Source organism: Phalaenopsis equestris, unplaced genomic scaffold (assembly GCF_001263595.1).
Source record: "Phalaenopsis equestris unplaced genomic scaffold, ASM126359v1 Scaffold000326, whole genome shotgun sequence".
Lineage (NCBI taxonomy): Eukaryota > Viridiplantae > Streptophyta > Magnoliopsida > Asparagales > Orchidaceae > Phalaenopsis > Phalaenopsis equestris.
In genome coordinates, this window is record NW_018164768.1 from 104,558 (window position 1) to 123,256 (window position 18,699).

An 18,699-nucleotide genomic window follows, 5' to 3' on the forward strand; every position below is an offset into this window, starting at 1 on the left:
TTACTTGATCCTTTGGCCTGAAAAGTTCTTCAATTTGGTTCTATCTCCGCATAATCAATTATGTACTGATCTTGTGATATAAAGGTCCTGCATTGTGTAATTTAATGTTTGTTCTGTTAGATGATATCCTTACTGTTGGAAAAATATTGGTATACTCGGGTACCCGAACTGGGGTTTCTTGACATCTTTGACATTCATGGGTAATGTTATTTTTGGCCATATATATCATGGATTAAAAAGTTAGATTGCACATATCCAGTAAGGAAAGATATTGTGTGCATCTAGTAACAAATGTTCTTTTTGGCCATATAAATCATGGTTTAAGAAATTTTCGAGTTTTTCCTATTTTGTTTAGATTAATTTCCTTTTGTCTTTCTAGTATAGTCCATATAATGCCATGTATATAATATTTTTAGTAGAAAAAAAAAGTGGCTAGGAAAGATTGGAGCGTTCATTCTTTCAATAAATATTTATTTATATACAAAACTAACAAAAAATAAATAATTTTAATAACAAACATAAAAATTATCTTTAGCTATTTGCCATTAATTTTTTTAGAGATTGTTGATTGTTCCCTTAATGATATCATTACTGTTGGAAAAATATTGGTATACTCGGGTACCTGAACTGAGGTTGCTTGACATCTTTGACATTCATAGATAATGTTATTTTTGGCCATATAAATCATGGATTAAAAATTCAGATTGCACATATCCAACAAGAAAAAATATTGTGTTCTTCTAGTTACAAATGTTCTTTTTGGCCATATAAATCACGAATTAAAAACTTTTGAGTTTTTCCTATTTTGTTTAGATTTATTTCCTTTTGTCTTTCTAGTATAGTCCATATAATGCCATGTATATAATATTTTTAGTAGAAAAAGAAGTGGCTAGGAAAGATTGGAGTGTTCATTCCTTCAATGGATATTTCTTTATATACAAAACTACACAGAAAAAAAGAAAATAAATAGCTTTAATAACAAACATAAAAATTATCATTTGTCGTTAATTTTCTTGAGATTGTTGATTGATCCCTTAATTTATGGAGTGTCTTATTTTTAATATAGAATTCATTTTCTTGTACTTTATTTAAGGTATCTAAGAATTCTATAAGCAACTTGAATGTGAGATTTCTTTGGTTGTGCATGAAATAACTAGCACTATTTACTATGAATGTGTTGTCAGATCAGTGTGTGATAAATAATTAATTTTCCAGCTAACATTTGATATTGTCTCTTGTCTATTTTGATTTCTTCTTCATGTATGCCTAATTATTGATCTGGTTTGGTTGGGGTTTCACATGACCTTCATTATATTTGTATATTTCCTTTAGTAGATCCATTACATATTTGTTGGAAGAGATATATTCCGTGTTCAGATTGAACAACTTCTATGTACAATAATTATTTAAGTTTGTCTAGCTCTTTGATTTCAAATTCTTTGGCAAGTTTCTTTCTAAGACCCTCATTTTCCTTATTATCATCACCTATAACAATTATTTCATCAATATACAACAATGACTGAAATTTTTTCGTCAAATAAGTGCTTTATGAAGACTGTATTGTATCCTTGGCTTTGTCTGTACTTTGCTCCCATCATAGTTTTTCTGAATTTGTGAAACCTATAATCTCTATCTTAGTGGCAGAAATATAAATGTGACAGATGATTCTAACAACAATTGCGGGACTAGAAGATATATCAATTTCCTCCATTTTTATTCTCAGTAACCTATTATATGTTCCTCATTTTATAATTAACATTTTATCAATCTATTAAATTATCAAGTCATACTTGTAATGTCAGCTTTTTGTACTAATTATTGTATATTTTAGAACCTCACTATGGAGAAGATGATTGGGTAAGATAAAGAGAAGAATGAGCTATATCTTCTTGATGCCCGAAATCAATTATCATACTTAATCATTTTCATCCACAATACCATCATTCTGAAACATCATTATAGGCTAGTACATTCGTTCTCCCTTCAATGCAAATGATTCCATAAAGTTAAAAGTGGCTAAGAAAGGTTAGCGTTCTTTCTTTTGATGGATATTTATATACATAGAAACAATGAAATAAAGTATTGAAGTAAGATGCATAAAAATTGTCTTTAGTTATCTGTCATTTGATTATTTAGAGGGTCGATTGATACTGTTGAAAGATCTCACAAATAATGATGATTATATTTCATATTTGTTATAACTCTATATTTAGAGGGTTATAAATTGTATAAGGGATCATAGGAATCTCTAGTTATTCTGTCTCCTTAATTAGAGATATTAGTTGTCTCTTATATTTGTTATTATTTATTTTCTTACCTATTGTATTCTGTTTTTTTTGTTTTCCTTACCAGTATGTCTTGTAATGAGTATTTATACCCCTCTTTGTATCTATAAGAATATGTCTTCTAATATTTTTTCACTATTTTTTCATGGTATCAGAGCAAGTCGATCGTGGAACTGTTCAACCTTATTGAGGATTTGAATCCTTAGCTGTTCGATCTTAGAGTCGTCTTCTTCGATCGTGGAACTGTTGACGCCCTGTGCGATCCTCTCTGTGTCGCTTGATCCAGTCTCGCGAAAGTCGTCTGCTTCACCTGTGCTCAATCCCTTCTCGCGAAAGCCGCTTCGTCTGGAGAGCTCGATCCCGCTCGGTAATTCTCTGAAGGCTCGTTTGCTTCGCTTGTGAAAGCCATCTGCTTCGCTTGCGCTCGATCCCATCTCGCGAAAGCGCTTCGCCTTGAGAGCTCAATTCCGCTCGGTAATTCTCCGAAGGCTCGACTATCTGCTCGATCTGCATCGCTCGCCGCTCGATCCCGATGGCGGTAATCTTTTGTTTCGGCGGGCGAATCTTGGGCTCAAGCAAATTCACAGTCCTTCACCTTTAAAATGTCTGAAGTCACGTCTAGGACAAGTCAGCCTCTTCCGCTATCTCAGTCTGAACCTCAGAGAAATACGTCTAAAAATCATCTCATTCAGATCACTACAATCCGACTAAATTGTGATAATTTTCTTCGATGGTCACAATCTGTTCGCATGTATCTCCGAGGAAGAGGAAAAATTGACTATATCACAGGTGATACTAAATAACCTGACGTGAATGACATAACTTATGTCATTTGTGATGCGGAAAACTCAATCGTAATGACAAGGTTGGTCAATTCCATGACTGAAGAGATAAGTGCATATTATTTGTGTTACTCTACAGCTAATGAATTATGGGACAATGTTTTAGAAATGTCCCAAGTTTATGAGTTAACCCTATGACTTGGGGAAATTTGCCAAGGTGAGGATTCTGTAACAAAGTATTTCAATTCTCTTAAGCGGATTTGGCAGGACCTGGACTTATTCAACGACCATGAATGAAAATCAAACGATGACGGCAAGCAGTACAAGAAGATAGTAGATACTGGTCGAATCTTCAAATTTCTTGCAGGTCTAAACGTTGAATATGATGAGGTCCGTGGCCGAATAATTGGAAGAAATCCCCTACCTCCAATTAGTGAAGTTTTTGCGGAAGTAAGGAGAGGAGAGTCAGAGACATGTGATGTTGGGAAAGAAAACGACAGGTTCAAACGACAGGTTCAATCTAGTCCATGGAAAGATCAATGTTGGCGATTCCGAAAGCTCGAGTAAGCATGAAAACTTCTCAGAACTTGCGTGTAGTAGATAAAAACAACATGCGTTGTGATTACTGTGGAAAACCATGCCAAACTCGCGAAAAATGCTGGAAATTTCATGGTAAACCAACTAATGGTAAGGGAAAAAATCTGGTGAACATATCACACCTACCACAAATGGGACTGAGTCATCTCCACTTAGTAAAGAGCAATTAAGTCATCTTCTTAAAGTGTTGAAATCTTGCTCATCATCTAATGCGCCTATCGGTTCGATAGCACAAGCAGATAGTAATCATTTGGCTTTTCTAGAAACTACCACTCCTTGGATCATTGATTCAAGAGCCTCTGATCATATGACAAGTTGTTCTCAATTATTTGATTCATATTATCCATGTTCCGGTTCCGAAAAAATCAAAATTGCTGATGGTAGTTTTTCACCTATTGCAGGAAAAGAAAATATTGAAATTTCAGAAAAAAATCTCTTTGAAATTTGTCTTACATGTTCCAAAATTTATATGTAATCTTCTTTCTGTTAGCAAATTGTTTAAAGATTCTGATTATTTCATTTTTTTCTCTCCTTCCTATTGTGTTTTTCAGGATTGAAACTTGGGGAAGATGATTGGAACTGCTAGAGAAATAAATGGGTATTACTACTATGATGGAATTGATTCTGCGAATAAAACAACTCATGAATTAGGTAGTACAATGAATTAGGTATAAAACAACTCATGAATTAGGTAGTACAAGTTCAAACTTTGATTATAATCAAGTTATGTTATGGCATAAAAGATTAGGACATCCTGTCTTTTCATATCTCAAATCTTTATTTCCTAAACTATTTAAAAGTATTAATTATTCAAAATTTCATTGTGAAGCGTGTAATTTATCTAAAAGTCATAGTGTTTCGTTTCTAATAAAACAATATTCTGTTTCAAAACCATTTTATTTTATGCATAGTGATGTTTGGGGACCTTCCAAAGTTAACACTTTTTGGAAAAAAATGGTTTAACATTTATTGATGATCACACACGAGTTTTCTAGGTGTATTTATTGGAAAAAAAAATCTGAAGTTGAACAACACTTTAAAGATTTTTTCGACATGATTGAAAATCAATTTCGAACAAAAATTAACATTCTAAGAATGGATAATGGGACTGAATATTTCAACAAATTTTTTATAACATTATTTTGGAAAAATGTATTCTGCATCAATCCACTTGTTGTGACACACCACAACAAAATGATATTGCTGAAAGAAAAAATAGTCATTTACTCGAAATTACTATGACACTTATGTTTTTCATGAATGTTTCTAAATATCTTGGGGTAATGCACTCCTTACCTCCTGTTATTTAATAAACAAAATGTCATCTCGAGTTCTGAAATTTAAAACACATTTACAAATCTTAAAAAATTATTGTTTCACATCTAAGATAATTGTTGATCTCCCTTTAAAAGTTTTTGGATGTGTTTGCTATTGGACGCATACATGTCCCAAATGTATTTCACTCAAAACTTGATCCTGAAGCTGAAAAATATGTTTTTATTGGGTATGCGTCCAATGAACGTGGGTACAATGCTTTAATCCTGAAAAAAAAATTTTGAGTGCATGGTTGTCTAGTTTGTCGAGGATCACCCGTTTTTTCAAAATAATTTTATTCGGGAGGAGAACTTAGTTGAAGAAAATAATTTTTGACAAACTTTATCCATTTCTTTAACTAATTCTGATATGGAAACTAGGGTCAGCACTACTAATCCTATATCCTACTATTTTGCTATGTGTAACCTTATCAGAGACAGGGGGAGAAATACTTCCAACGGATCATAATCCTCAACATGAGCTGCAGGTTTATACTAGGAAGAAATTCCATAAAGTTACTACAACCCCAGATATTTCCTCAGCAGATGTTCAATCACCTTTGTCGAATAATGACCATACAACTCAGAGTAACATTCCCTCTACTTCCACTCCTGATCTTGATCTTCCAATTTCTTTCAGAGAAAGAATCCGAACAAGCGCAAAACATCCTATCACACAATACTTGTCATATGAAAAACTATAAAAAAAATCATAGAGCATTTGTGTCGAGGATTTCTAATATTTTTGTTCCAAGAATTGTTCAGGAAGCATTAGGTGAATCAAGTTCAAGTTGGAAATTAGCTGTGATGAAAGAAATAAATGCTCTTAAAAGAAATAACAATTGGACAGACATTGATCTACCTAAAGACAAAAAGACGTTTGGGTGCAAATGGGTGTTCACGGTGAAGTTTAAAGCTGATGGAAGTCTGGAGAGATACAAAACGAGACTATTAGCAAAAGGATTTACTCAAACTCATGGTATTGATTACCAAGAGACTTTTGCTCCTGTTGCTAAAATCAACTCTATTATTTTGTACTGGTTAAAACAGTCTCCTAGAGCTTGGTTTGAATGTTTTGGTGATATTATCAAGAGACATGGATTCTCTCAAAACCAAGCTGATCACACTCTTTTTTTCAAACATTCCATCAAAGGTAAAGTAACCAAAAGTATTTCAAACATTCCATCAAAGGTAAAGTAACCATTGTGATTATGTATGTAGATGACATAATCATGACAGGGGATGATCCTCTTTAGATTAACTACTTAAAGAGAAAATTTAAAGCCAAATTTGATATTTGGGAAAGCTGAAATATTTCCTCGGAATGGAGTTTGCAAGATTCAAGGAGGGAATTTTTGTCGATCAACGCAAGTATGTACTTGATTTACTCAAAGAAACATGAATGACAGGTTGCAAGGCAACATATACGCCAGTTAAACCTAATATAAAGTTGAAAACAGCAACAGCTAATGAGGTAATGGACAAAGCTCGCTATCAAAGATTGGTAGGGTGACTAATCTATTTGACTCACGCTTGACCGGACATGGCCTTTACAGTGAGTGTGGTGAGTCAATTCATGCATTCACCTGGACCTACTAACTTCGAAGTTGTATTCTGAATTTTGAGATATCTCAAAAGAACTCCTGGAAATGGACTTTTATTCATAAAGGAAGAACATCTTCTAATAGAGGCATGCACAGATGCGGATTGGTCAGGAGACGTAAATGATAGAAGATCCACATTAAGTTATTGTACCTTTGTATGTGGAAATCTGATTACTTGGAAAAGTAAAAAACAAAGTGTGGTAGCAAGAACTGCAGCAAGAACTAGTGCTGAAGCAGAATTTCGCTCGGTGGCACATGGACTCTGTGAAGTATTATGGATAAAAAGATTCCTGGAAGAGTTAAAGATTCTTATACCAGCACCAATTAAAGTTTACTGTGACAACAAGGCTGCAATCTCTATAGCTCATAATCCAGTTCTACGTGGCAAAACAAAACATATAGAAGTTGGCAAACATTTCACAAGGAGAAGATAGATAGTGGTGTGATATGTATGTCCTACATACCCACTGCTAGTCAAACATTATATATTCTAACAAAAGGTCTTTCCAAAGTGCAACACGAGAATCTAGTTAACAAATTTGTCATACAAGCTTGCCATGTCATGAGTGTCATCTTCATGCCAGCTTGAGGGGGAGTGTTGAAAGATCTCTCAAATAATGATGATTATATTTCATATTTGATAATAACTCTATATTTAAAGGGTTATAAATTGTATAAGGGATCTTAAGAATCTCTAGTTATTCTATCTCCTTAATTAGAGATATTAGCTGGCTCTTATATTTGTTATTATTTATTTCCTTAGATATTATATTCTGTTTTTTTTGTTTTCCTTATCAGTATGTCCCGTAATGGGTATTTATACCCCTCTTTGTATCAATAAGAACAAGTCTTCTAATATTTTTTCACTATTTTTTCAGATACCAAGAAAGCAATCTGTGTGATCTCTCTCTCCTTTTTTATAGAAATATGAGGAAGAGGCATTTTTCTCATAAGCAATTAATCGGTGGCATCTAATTTTCTATATTTAGTTCTTCTTGATGCGACAACCCTTCAACATTTTGCCTTAATGATAATGTTCTTTAATGACCTCATTTCTCGACATGTTATTAAACTCCTTTGATTTTTTTTGGTTCGTCATGTACATTGATCCTTTGCTATAATTGAGCTCTATTCTTCTTGCATCTCGATTGTTTGTTGTCAAGTCTTATTGCCTCTGAGGCTCTAACCTTCATCATTGTCATCATTGTGGCTCAACTTTCTTTGCCTTTATTGTTGTTTGTTGCATCCCAACTTTCGTCACCTTATGCATCTAGATTTTCATTACCGTCGCTCAAGTCTTGTTCAATTTGTTATTAAACAAGCCATTTTGCTAGTTGTTGGTCCCGTTGTTAGATGCAATAATTTGATCACTGGATGATTGAGGCCTTGAGGGCTTTACTTCTAGCATTCGGGTCAGCAAACTCCATTTGCCGCTAATCAACACAAAGTAAAGAACAAGCCATTAAATCCTTTCCATATTACTTGAGAAGATTGTCAAAAACATGCCCTAGTAGTGTCGCTGTTTTTCATGGTCAACTTCGAAGTCATCAACCATCTTTGCTCATTGCTTTCTCCATTCTAAATCATTGTTGTTATCCTTCTATCTGCCCTCTTAATAGCTCCATTGTCTCTAGGTTCTCTTTGGCTTTAGGTCATGCTCACCATTGCCATTCTTTGGTGTTGTTCACGCTGCTACTCCGCATTGTTTGGTCTTTGTTACTTTTTAGGAAAAATAAATAAAAAAAATGCAAAATTATATTGGAGATTTTATAGGTATCCCTACTTCAATCAAAATGAGATTTATATGTCAAGAACTATACTAAAGAATCTTGAGAAATCATGACTTACTAATTCATTGACGCATTCAAGTGACTTTCTTATCTTTATTGGATTAAATATCTTGGATTAAAGAGCCATCGATCATATAAATTACTCTTCATCGAAGTTTAGTACATATATATCCTATCTAAGCAGTAAGAAAATTGCTATAGCGGATGATTCTTTAACTACTATAGCTGATCTAGGAGCCATTTTGATTAGTCTCTCACTTGTGCTAACGGATGTTTTACATATTCTAAAGTTGTCTGTTTCATTAAAAAATTACTTAAGATTTATATTGTAATGTCATCTTTTTACCTACTTATTATGTATTTGAGGACAAGGATTGGGGAAAGATGATTGAATGTTCTAAGGAATGAAATAAACTTCTTTATCTTGAGAGATAAAGAAATCAAAGTAATAACAACAGTAAATCACCCTCACCATAATTTTTTTTAATTTCTTTATTCAATGAAGATGAAGTATTGCTTTATCATCATAGCGTAGGACATCCATCATTTGACTTAAAAGTTGTATATCCTTCCATGCATGAGGGGCTTGATATTGGAATTTCTCTGCTTCGAAAGATGCCTTGAGGGTGCTGCAGTAGAGGAATGGAAGACAGCTTGGATTTTATATCTCAGAGATTTTCCTTATAAGGAATATAAGTCCTAATATGATTTATTGTGATTCTTAGGGTCAAGTCTTCTCAAAAGAGTAAGCTTTTAAGGTTAATTACATTCTAGGCATATCCTAAAACACTCTCGATTAAGGAATCAATGCTTATGTTCATGGGCTGATTAAGATTTAGATTTAGATTTAGATGGGGTTCTATTAGGTGAAATGAAGGTCAGAATGGGTTCCATGTGACTTTATAGAGGATGGAAATTTAGGAAGTGACATGAATCAAAAAAGATGGGCTCAAAGATGCTGAAATGAATCAAAGGGGAGTACCAACCTCCCATGATTTCATCATTCTGAGTCGTTAGTGCCTTTAATCTGCAGAGTTAAGGGGTAATCGGAGAATCATTGTTTGTCATCATGAGTTGCCTTCTTCAAGGAGAGTTTGCAGACTAACTAGTCCTAGGCTGACAGAAATGGCTTACACTCCACTCCCATATGATGGAGAAACCTAAACTGGACTTATAGCACCATGTGTGATGGTGCATGCCAATGCTGACATAGGTTTCCTAAGGATCTATGACTCAGGGGTAGGAAACATAGGATGTGTGGGATTCAGATTTATAGTTTTATCATTTATGATCAAGATACCCAAAGTATTTCCTTAACATAGGGCGATGAGATATATAAGATATGAAGATTCTCTTAAATATAGTGTGAGGAGAAAAGACTGATGTTGACTCTCTACAATATAGTGTGAGGAGATGTTCTGGCTAGAGATTCCCTTAATATAATGAGAGAGAACTCGAGAGACACGGACTCTCCTCAAGTTAGTGCAAGGAGGGGTCTAAATGATGATTTTCCTCAATATAATGTGAGGAAGAATCAAAAGATGATTACCCTCATTATAGTGTGAGGGAGATTGAGAAATAACAATTCTCAATATGATGTGAGGAGAGGTCAATAGAATATTTTCCTTCCCCCAATATAATGTGAGGGAAAACTCAAAAGACGTAGACTTTACTCATTATGGTGTGAGAAAAGTCCAACAAAAACTCTCCTCATTATGGTGTGAGGAGGATCGATAGGTGAGACCCTTCTCAATGTGGTGCAAAAAAATGTTTGTAAGAAGATTCTTCTCAATATAGGGTAAGGAGGACCAAAAGAAGCCTTCCCTTAATATAGAGTGGCTGAAATCAAGAAATATGCCTCTCATCAGTGTGGTGTGAAGAGAAGTCCTCAATGTAATGTGAGGAGAATCAATGGATGACAACACTCTTCAATATGGTGTGATAAGAGGTTGAGAGATGATTCTCCTCAGTATGATGTGAAGAGAATTGAAGGGTAGGGAAAGGACTAGAGGCAAAACACAAGAGATGGAAGAAATGAAACTTATTGATTAATCTAGTGAACTCAAGCAAGTTTGGACATCTTCTCTATTTGATGCAAAAGATAGCAAAGGTGAGACTTATAACTTGATCGAATATAACCAAAAATGTCGAATTTATCTTCCCAATATGATAGAGAAGATAGGGGCGTGAAGATTTTTTTTATTTTAATTTTTATTTTGTCGTAGGATTCAAAAGTTTTGAAATAAATTTTGTTTTCTTGAAAATATTCTTAATGGCTCAATTGTCATTTAATTAAGTTTTAATTAATGTGAATATTACGAAAGAATAATTTGAATTTGAATATTATATATTTTTAATGTATAGATTTATAAAAATATATTAATTAATATATATTTATATAAATATATAGTAATTTCTATATATAAATATATAAATTTATAATAATTTTATATAATATTTAAATAAGATTGATATGCTACCAACAAATTTTCATCATCCGACACGAATCTCGAGATGATATTTTAAGCATGAAATATTCAAATCTTGATAAAAAGTCATCAAAAGCTCTGATTTCAGCAAACTTATAGTCAAACTGACTGGTTTGATGAGACAGATCTAATGATATGAAAAGTAGCCCGATCTGAGTCAAATCAAGCCCAGATCAAGTCATTGAACCATACTTAAGTGATTTTCAGACATATTTGAAAGATCAGAGAGTTGTTAAATATGACAAGTTTATACTCGAATCAAGTGGCTCGACAAGACGAATCCAACGAGCCCACGATCACACAATTTTGACAATTTTGACATCATTAAGACACTCAAATGTCCAGTAAACGTCGTATGATCAAGAAAAGCTCTCTTGATCGTCCGATCAAAATAATTTATATTTCTGCATTAATTGCACCCAGAACACTATAAATAAATCCCCATCTCTCTCATGAGGGGGGCTGAAGTCTGGAGGGAGAGCCTGAGACCTTGAGGAGAAGTTGTAGTTCAACGCTGAAGTCTGGAGGGAGAGTCTGAGACCTTGAGGAGAAGTTGTAGTTCAACATCACCGCCGATCGTCGTCGAACACTGCCGACCTCCGCCGTCGACTACCGTCAACCTTCATTGTCAACCACCGCCGATCGCAGTCGACCAACGCCGACCGCCGAAGACCATCACCAATCGTCATTGACCTCCGCCAACTGTGATCGATCACACCACCAATCATACGCTGTCAGTCAGCATCGTAATCTGAAAAATATAGTTATCATTTTCCGTCTGTGGGATAAGAGATTTCTGTAATCATCAATTAATAATAGATTTTCACAACTGGGTCAGACCCCGTGGTTTTTCCCTTTACGAGCTTTCCACGTTAAAACTTCTGGAGTAGTCACTGTTTTTTTTATTTTTCATCTGAGTGTGTGCATAATTCTCTTACAACGCTAAGACGATAATCCGTTACTCTACCGCAGCGAATTTTCTGGCACGCATCAAAGATGATTATAGATCTTCCATAATTCAAATGTGAATATGCTCATTGGAATTGTCTCGATGATACAAACATGATTGTGCAATCAGTTTTACGAAACGACACTCCAATGAAAAGAATTTTATGTGCGCAAAAAATTCATGCAAATGAAACTCTATGTACACAAAAGCATTTAAAAAGGTTTGTGAATCGTCATCACACTCGTCATGTCTCCCCAAACATAATGACAAACACGTCGCACTCTCAAAAATCAAATTAAAGAATGATGATGAGCCTGGGTGATGACAAGCCACTGGACCAACTACAATACACGAACATGCAATGCATAGATTGGAGTGAATCAAAAGCTGCCAAGCTGATGATATTCATGATCAACTTGACATTATCCTACAAGACACATGGGTGAGTTCGACCATGATCAAGAACAAAAACAAGGTCAACAAAATCTTCCATTTGTGATTTGTGAATTTATAAAATACAAACATGCATCCCTTCCCACCATCAGCAAAATAATTTAGTTCCCTTTTCTCAAATCCATAATGATATTATATTTTTTTTATTGTTTTCAATTTCTGAGGCACATTGATTTGATGATTGTACTAGAGATTCTTCTGTTTTTCTAGAAACAACAAATTTGTTGTGAGTTTTGTCTTTCCGTTTTTTTCTAACACGGTACAAAACTGATTGGTGTCAAAATCAAACAATCTAGTTTAGATAATCCAAGGGATTATTTCAACCAGGCCTCGGCTCCGTACTTCTTGTAGGAATATATTGTTTATGAGCCATATTTGTAAACACACAATAAAATGAAATTGCTAAAAAGAAAAGCTGTCATTTCTTTTGTATGACCACTGGCATTTCTATTTCAAAATATTGAATTTAAATGTTACAGGAGGGAAGTTATTTTGACAACTGCACACTTTATAAATAATTTTCTTTATGGACTCCTGGTTTACAAGAGTTGAATGGAAATTCTGTCCAACTTTCAATCGAACTAAAGAATTTCAAATCATTCGCACCGTTTGTTCAATTTCATAGTCAATCAGTGAAAATCTTGATTTGATGGCTATCGTATTTGTTTTTGTGCGGTGCTGATTTACTCAAAAGGACATAAATTTTACGATCCATCTTCGAAGAAGTTTATAACTCACCTGATTTATGATTAAAAAAAGCCTACGGAGATAGGCGAACACTTCATTAAAGAGAAGTCAGACAATGACTCTACACCTATGTTTAATGTCGTTGCCAACATTTTCTTATATTCTCTGATTTCTGCTCTTCTTTACTGGCTGTTGCATGGGGTCATTGTAATTACTTTGCAGGTTGCTCTGTATGCAAAGCACATAGGAAAGTCTCCAGAGCAGATCGAGGAAGACATCCGACGACCAAAATACTTCAGTCCTAGCGAAGCTGTGGAGTATGGCATCATTGACAAGGTAGGCACTACCAACTTCACAAAATTTGTGCCAGGTGCTGTTAACAAACAACTCTTTGTGCTGCTGCTGCAGGTGCTCTATAATGAAAGGGCCCCTGAAGACCAGAGTGTTGTTTCAGACCTCAAAAGGGCTCAGCTTATCTGATTCAAGACTCTTTACATTTATGTATGATTTTGCTTTGAGAGTAGCATTATCAGCTCTAGGAATTTATTTTATTTTTCTTAGGCTAGGGAGCCAAAAAGGCAGGTTCTTTGATGTCTATGTGCATGTAAGATTCGTAAATTAAATGCTAATTTATTTAGGCCACATTAAAATGCATTATTTGCAGTGCTTCATTTTAGATACAAAGCTGAGCTCTGTATCTATTACCAATATTCTGTGAGCTTTTCCTTTTCTTTCAAAGGAAGTTCTCTAACAATCCCTTACAAATATTTTGTTAAAATAATACTCTTTAAAAAAAAAATGAAGTATTACATGGAGTTGGTGGATGCACATCTAATGCATTTGCCTACCAGATATCTAAACTTTTATATTTACATGCATTGCACTCAAATCATTAATTTTATTTCTGCAGTAACACTTTTACTAGTTTTTTCATGCATATGTTTATGAAACCAAAGTATTTGCAAATGTCAAAATTAAATTTTAGATGTTACATTTGTAAATACATGGATTGTGGGGTATGTATATAAAGTATATACATTTTCCTAATAAAAAATGCACTTTATATGCTTGTCACCTGAAATGAAAAATGCATGTACTGGTTCAAAATGAAACTCTAATAACAATAAGGAAAAATGGAAATGTTAAATCAAAATTATATAAAATGGAACAAAAAATGTTGAACAAGCCAATTCAAATAGAACTCATAAAATGAATCAAAAAAAATCTAGATGAAGTTGAGTTAAAACAACATCTAATGAAATTTTAGCCAAAATTTGTTTGATTTAATCAAATCAATTAAAATGAAATAAAAACATGAAATGTTTACAACAAACAAATTACAATTAAACAATTTGTAAAATGAGTTATTTGAAAAAAAATAAACATGTTAATACCACAAATCATTAAATCATTGCAATAATGTTAGTAATTATAAAAAAGTGACCTAATAAAACTAATTATTAAGGAAATCAACCCAAAATTAAAAATCCAAATCATGATAAATTTGAAAAAAAAAATAAACATGTTAATACCACAAATCATTGCAATAATGTTAGTAACTATAAAAAAGTGACCTAATAAAACTAATTATTAAAGAAATCAACCCAAAATTAAAAATCCAAATCATGATATTAATGAAACTAAATCAGTCATAAAATGAAACTCTAAATGGCTACTTCATCAAATTTTAAAATAAGTTATTTATTGACAACATTGTTAATATATGATTTTTTTAAAATTTTTTCTAATTTTTTTTTTATTTTGTCATAATTATGTATGAAGGATTTGCGTATGTATAGTGCTAAAATTGCATAAAAAATATGCATGAAAATATTTTTTTAATTTAAAATGATTTAATATTTAATGCGATATGCAATATTATAACGTCCTAAAGTTAAATTTTAAGAAAATTAATATGTAGGAAAAGAGAGATAATTTGATGTGTTCCATGAATATAATAAAATAGTAAATAATGCCACCCAAATTCGGAGTTTAAGAAGTGAGGAGAAGAATGTCATGAACATGGAGTGGCGAAATGCTCTTTCAACCTGTCCTCTATGCGAGAAGATCGCCAGCTCTGCCACTCTTCTCCCGCCGCCGCTGCTCTTACTCCGCCCAAAGTCAGGCGCCGGAGCTTTCTATCGGCTCTCCGGCGCGCATTCGCAAGCTCATTGCCTCCCAGCGCGATCCTCTCCTGGCCAAAGAGATATACGACCTCTCCTCCTCCATCATCCCTCCCACTCCCTCCCATCTCCAAATCCTAATTCTTAAACTAGCCCGCGCAGGCCGCTTTTCTCTCTCCCTTTCACTTCTCCGCCGCCTCCCCTCCCCTCCCTCCCTCTCCCTTCTTTCCTCCCTCTCCCTCACCTTCTCCCGCCTATCCCGCCCCGACCTCGCTTTCACCGCTCTCCGCCTTCTCCCTCCTCACATCCTTCCCCCTCACCTCCTCCGAGGCCTTCTCACTGCCCTCTCATCCCAGCCCTCCTACCTCCCGGCGGCTCTCTCCCTTCTCCGCTCTCACCCTCACCTCCCTTCTCAAAACCTCCTCCTCCGTTTCCTCTGCCGCGCTCGTCGCCTCTCCATTGCCATCCCCCTGTTCCATCGCCTTCAACTCCACGGCCTCTCCCCTGACGCTTCTTCTTACCGCTTTCTCATCCAGGGCCTCTGCCGCCGCGCCCAACTCTCATCCGCCCTCTCCTTATTCGAAGAAATGCTCAATCGAGGCCTCAGCCCCGATAACCTCACTTGCACCACTGTTCTCAACGCCCTTTGCCGGAAAAAGCAGCTCCGGGAGGCCTTCAAGCTCATCTGCCGCATGAGGCTTTGGGGATGCGCACCCGATTTAGTGCATTTTAATACGCTTATCATCGGATTCTGTAGGGAGGGGCGTCCACTTTATGCAGGCAAGCTGTTTGACGAAATGCATGCGAGTGGTGTTGTACCTGATCTGTTGTCTTACACGAGTCTGGTTAATGGATTATGTGCTCGAGGAGAGCTGGATAAGGCTAATGGGTATTTAGCTGAGATGGTGGTAAAGGGCCTGGTGCCACATTTCTCGGTTTACCATGCACTTGTCAGAGGGTTTTGTAATGCAGGAAAGGATGAGGAGGGTTGTAGAATTGTGGAGGCGATGCTAAGGAAGGGCGTTGTTCCACATGTGGAGACATGGATGTTTGTGGTTGCAGCAGTGTGTGCGAATTATTCTGTGGACGTGTTCGATGGGATTATTATGAAGATAACGAGGGAGGAGGAGTGGAGGAGGAGCACAAGGTTAGTGCAAGCAATTCCTCTTCTGGATGATGTAATTAACAGGTTGCGGAATAAGGAATGGCGCAGGACATAGGGTGGAAAAGTTATCTTTGCAAATAATTATTAGCTCAGAAAGTTGCTTGGCAATTGACAGGAAATAATTGCTTGTTTTTCAAATTGAAAGACTCGATCTGTTTGGAAGGCAGTATTATTGTTATTATTGATGATTATACCACACTTCTCAAGGAAATTTTACATAATGCTACGCTGGAGAGTTTTGTTTGCAGTCTTGATGACGACTACAGGCAGTCAGCTAAGGGCATCAGTTGCCTTTTCCTTCAACCAGTTACAAGTTCTTGCCACGGTCACAGTTCTTCCTACTGTTGCAAAATTCTCAAGGCAATGCTTCAGTTAATTGGAGATACTATTTAGTCGCCTAGTTGAACAGTACTTCTATCATTCATGGTTTAAAGAATCATTTGAGACGCGCGCCGCAAAGCACTTCTTACACTGAGACGCTCAACAAAATATGTTGAGGTTTTAGCCTCATTATCGCTCTCGAGGTTCAAGCCTTTTTAATATTAGAATAATCTCAGAGGCTTTATGCCTAGGGCGGTGAGGTGTTATCTTTATGAATATATACATAACATTTTATTTTATATTGTGATGACACTTCCCCCTTAATCCCCCTCGCTTTGTATCCCTATCTGACTTGCTCTAGCCTTTTTTTTCCCCCTCCAGCAAGGCCTTTGGGTTTTTTCTCTTCTAATACCTCTTACATTCTCGGCCACCCCCATTCTTTAAATTGTAAGGGGCTTCTTGTTTCCCAATTTTCCTCCAACTTCAACCTCACTTTCAACTTGTAAAGAATAAAATATGGTTTTCTTTAGAAGTGGTTGAATGTTGTAAACAATGGAGCATTGTTTTGGTTGGTTATGTTCATGGAAAACGTTGTTTCTATCGAGCTATTATTAAGCTATGGAATTAGTCATTGCTACTATCAAGCTGTTCTTGGTAAACAATTTCTATTAGATTTATAACGGCAATTTCTAGTCATTTTTATTTATTATTAGCTTTTATTCCCTCATTATATATTTCATATTTACTTTATTATGTTTTATTTTTTTCTATTTGTTTTATTCTATTTTATTTTTTCCTTGTTGTGAGTATTGTAATTGGGTTTAAATTCCCTTCATACTATTAATAAAATTATGATGTTCTATTCCACAAGTCCAATATGTTATGAGAGATAGGTTCTAACCCTAAATCCAAGCCGTCGGGCTCCTCTACAGTAGCTGTTGGTCTTCCCTGCAGGCCCTCCTGCAGGGGCTTCTAACCGCCGGCTCGTCTGACTGGATTTTACAGCCGCTGGGCAACCCTTCCCGAAGAAAGCACTATCGTAGGCCTTCTCTACAAGCTTTTCCGCTTGCCTTCCCTATTGATGCATACATCAATTATATTGAGATCTGGACATAATTTACAAGCAATGAAGCCAGGCATCGCAGCACAAACATCAAATTTACGAGCCTCATAATTTGCAGTAGATATCATGGAAAATCCACCAAGTGCTATAGGCTTTTCCTGCAATGATGGATTCTCCAACGTCTCCATGGCAATATAAATGGCATCCATCTCAGTATGCAGTCAAATCTTCAAAAGATTATGCGAAGCTTCCAACTCTGAGATCCATTTATTGACTATATATTTAAAAATTTGAGTCACATGCAAGCTTTCCCGCTGCCTTTTCTGTTGATCCTTCCCGTTGGGTTTTGCAGTGTGGCCCCTAGTTTTTCTGCGGCCCGACTCCCAGATTTTCTGCAGATTTTTTACAGATTACCTGATATCCAACACTCCAGCTCCCAAATTTTCTACAATTCGGCTCTCAGATTTCCTACAACTTTCCTGCATCTTTTCTGAGACCTTGCAACTTCCCTGCAACCTTCTTACAGCTTTCCTGCATCTTTTCTGTAGCATTCTTGCAGCTTTCCTATAGCATTCTTGCAGCTTCCTTGCAGTTATTCGTTAGCCGGTGACTTACAAATCCATCACTGTCTTAGAATCTCAACCACACTCGGGACAAGTACTGGAAACTTCACGGAAAACCAAAATACAAACATTCGGTCAAATAATCTGTTGCAAAAGCCTTACGGCAACATCTGAATTTACCACTGTCCAACAAACTCCTACCCAAAACATCCTGGAATCTTATGAATCCTTGAGAAACCAGATGGAGCAATTGATCATGCTACTTGGAACCCATCAAGTATATAGAGGTCCGTCGACCTCCCACGTTCGACAATGTACTCTTCTTATGGCTTTTATGGTTTATTTTACCTCTAGTCCATGGATTATTGGTTCATATGTCATGAATCACATGACGGGATGCTCACAAGTTTTCTCGATTTACTATCTGTACTCTGAAAAAGATACCACCATAATTATCGATTGATCATGTAGTTTCATTGTTAGTAAAGGATCAGTTGCTCTAACAAATTGTTTAA

General features: G+C 35.6%; 2 protein-coding genes across 2 annotated transcripts in view; both read left to right on the forward strand.

Annotated features, from left to right (window-relative positions):
• LOC110025688 (ATP-dependent Clp protease proteolytic subunit-related protein 4, chloroplastic) overlaps positions 1-13,656 on the forward strand; it is a 31,737-nt gene extending 18,081 nt beyond the window's left edge. Inside the window, exons 6-7 of the mRNA XM_020726299.1 lie at positions 13,172-13,285; positions 13,358-13,656. Of these exons, the coding sequence (XP_020581958.1) occupies positions 13,172-13,285; positions 13,358-13,429 (186 nt within the window). The 3' untranslated portion in view covers positions 13,430-13,656. The remainder of the gene's footprint in view (positions 1-13,171; positions 13,286-13,357) is intronic.
• A 1,293-nt stretch (positions 13,657-14,949) lies between these two features.
• LOC110025719 (pentatricopeptide repeat-containing protein At4g01400, mitochondrial-like) lies at positions 14,950-17,217 on the forward strand. Its single transcript, XM_020726346.1, has one exon. It carries the CDS (start codon positions 14,985-14,987, stop codon positions 16,290-16,292), a length of 1,308 nt encoding a protein of 435 aa, XP_020582005.1. The 5' UTR covers positions 14,950-14,984; the 3' UTR covers positions 16,293-17,217.
• The last annotated feature ends 1,482 nt before the right edge of the window (positions 17,218-18,699 follow it).

Coding starts and splice junctions, on each gene's coding strand:
- LOC110025719 (XM_020726346.1), top strand. CDS start 14,985: ATGCTCTTTCAACCTGTCCTCTATGCGAGAAGATCGCCAGCTCTGCCA.